The sequence below is a fragment of the Dicentrarchus labrax genome, unplaced genomic scaffold, assembly GCF_905237075.1.
Source record: "Dicentrarchus labrax unplaced genomic scaffold, dlabrax2021, whole genome shotgun sequence".
Classification (NCBI taxonomy): domain Eukaryota; kingdom Metazoa; phylum Chordata; class Actinopteri; family Moronidae; genus Dicentrarchus; species Dicentrarchus labrax.
The window spans coordinates 6,770,524-6,773,009 of NW_026136720.1; the positions used below are offsets into that span (position 1 = coordinate 6,770,524).

At 37.7% G+C, this 2,486-nt stretch overlaps 1 protein-coding gene across 1 annotated transcript in view; it reads left to right on the plus strand.

Annotated features, from left to right (window-relative positions):
* Positions 1-2,116: 2,116 nt before the first annotated feature.
* The window catches only part of etfbkmt (electron transfer flavoprotein subunit beta lysine methyltransferase), a 14,735-nt gene continuing 14,365 nt past the window's right edge, over positions 2,117-2,486 (plus strand). Inside the window, exon 1 of the mRNA XM_051382540.1 lies at positions 2,117-2,447. Within this exon, the coding sequence (XP_051238500.1) occupies positions 2,161-2,447 (287 nt within the window). The 5' untranslated portion in view covers positions 2,117-2,160. The remainder of the gene's footprint in view (positions 2,448-2,486) is intronic.

Genomic DNA, 2,486 nt, shown 5'->3' on the forward strand with positions numbered 1-2,486 from the left:
GCATTTTCACATTTAAAAACCTACAGCAGATTCTTCATTGTGTCATTTGTGTTCAACACTATCATGTTTCAGTTTGATGCTGTAATGCAAAGTGTGTTAAGTCAGACCCTTGTATGATACTGTGGTATCTGAAGGGTTAAAAGGTCATATGACACTAAAATATGCCGGGTCCCCTCGAACCCTTTGACCTTTCCCTTTTTGCATAAACATTTCAGCAGAGCTGTATTAGAACCAGATGTTCTTCCCTACTTTTCTCACTAACAACAGACCTATAAAAGTCTAGGTTCGACGCAGATAGACAGAGTTGTTCATGTGGCTGGATGCTCTCCAAGCTCTCGAGTGCTTGTTTTGATGCTGGACTTTTTTGTAATAAACCTTTATATACAATCAAGACGGTGTCAGCGGACTTCTCTTCAATACATCTTCACATCGTCGCTACTTAGTATACAACAATACCCTTGTTTTCTAAGCCTGACCTTTGTGTAACATTTCGCACTTTCAAAATCACCTGTATGGGTTCAGGCGTAGGGACACTGTCTACGTCTAGTTTCAAAACTCTCTCCAACCAGCTCAACTCAACCTTGTTCCTTCTCTTAAGAGGAAGTGTTAACCACATGCTTGTTCATGCAGTAGTATAAAAAAAACACAAAATCACTCTCCTCCGTGACTGTTTGCACTCTGTACGACTGTTTGACCTTCCTTGCCAGGAATGTGAAAGACAATCTGCTTCTCAAGTCTTTTATTTCAGATCTCACCGATTAAAATAAATGCTATTTTCTTGTCTTTGCAGGTCCACTTCCTTTGTTGTTGTACTGTGAATTTTCAGACAAAAATGTCACATGTAGCTCGTTAATGAAACAATTAAAATCATATTTGGGTCATAAAATATAATAATCTCACATTTATAGACTGGTCGCACTGCGCTGATAAAGAGTGTGAAATAAAATGAATTTAAGTCTTTATTGATCACACTGTTTTAGTAAATAGGGAGGGGCCTGCTTCTTTTCACAATAAATATAAAATAAACATTAAAATGGCCATATTGGGCCTATCCTAACATGTTCCATTAATCATTTTATACGAACAGCTGAAAAAGAAGAAAAATGTTTCCAGTTAACAGATTTAGACGTTATGTTTAAATTGTATATTGACTTTACTCAACTTTATTTATATAGCAACTTTTATAGAAACATGCAGCCCAAAGTACTTCACATAACAAACACATAAAAATAAAAATGAACAACATTAAGACTAAAAACTAATACAATAAAAACAAATAAAAAATAAAAGCAGACATAAAATTAAACACCAGGGAGACAAATCATGAAAAACCAATAATTAAAACCTGAAACTGAGGCTATAACATTTCTCCAAAGTAAAAGCCAGATTAAAAAGATTGATCTTTAATTTCCTTTTAAAAAATATTGAGAGAGCTCGAATATCCGGAGGCAGCGAGTTCCACAGTTTAGAGGCATAAAAACAGAAGACACTCTCGCAGGACTTTTATGGGACACATAAGGAGCATTTAAAATAAAAGCAGTGGAGGACCTCGGTGATCTGGCTGGAACATAAAACAAAAAGAAAGTCTCATACGTATAAAGAAGCAAGGTCATTTAAAGCTTTATAAACAAGTAAAATAACTTTGATGTGATCCATTGGACTAGTTTTAGATCAGACTCGGACTGCAGCAACCTGAACTAACTGTGGCTTTCTTGTGGACTTTTTTAGGTAATCCAGTAAAAAGGGAATTAAAGTAATCTAAACGACTGGTAATAAAAGCGTGAGTGAGTATTTCAGCATCCTCCTGACTTTAAACAAGTCTGACTTTGGGCAATATCCCAAAGATGAAAAAAAAACATGTTTATATTTACCTTCTTAAAATGAGAATTAAATATTATTTTTGGTGTTTTAATCCGTTTATTGCAAATATATATATATATAAGAGCTGATAATCATTTTTCCATGTATTCATATCATAAAATAGATAGACAGAAAAAATAAATCAACACATTACTATATAGGAACCTTTTTTCAGCGGAACGTTAGTCGTGTGTCCCGTTTCCCAGAAAGTCGATGGAGGCTTTGTTCCGACACTGTTTTGCGTCCGTGTGGAACCGGCAGCAGCAGCTATGTGTTTCCCCCCCCCCCCCCACAGACGATATGACCATGTTGTGTCCGGTAACGCCTCTGAAATATACTCGTTATGTGCAAACACTCGTCAGAGCATTTAAACAGACAAGCAGACAGAGGTGTGCGCAGTCTGAGGAGTTCATCAGGAGATTTATTTCAGACAACACGGAGATAGTTGGAGAGCGGACTCTGACTCCAGAGATCAAACTGAGGCTGTTCACCCCGAACTGCACATTCTGGCGAGAGAGGCCAGAGTTTTGGCCTTTCGACGACCCGTACTGGGCCATATACTGGCCCGGAGGACAGGCGCTCTCAAGGTAACGTGATAGCCTCCCAATAAACAGCTGGCACCGTGT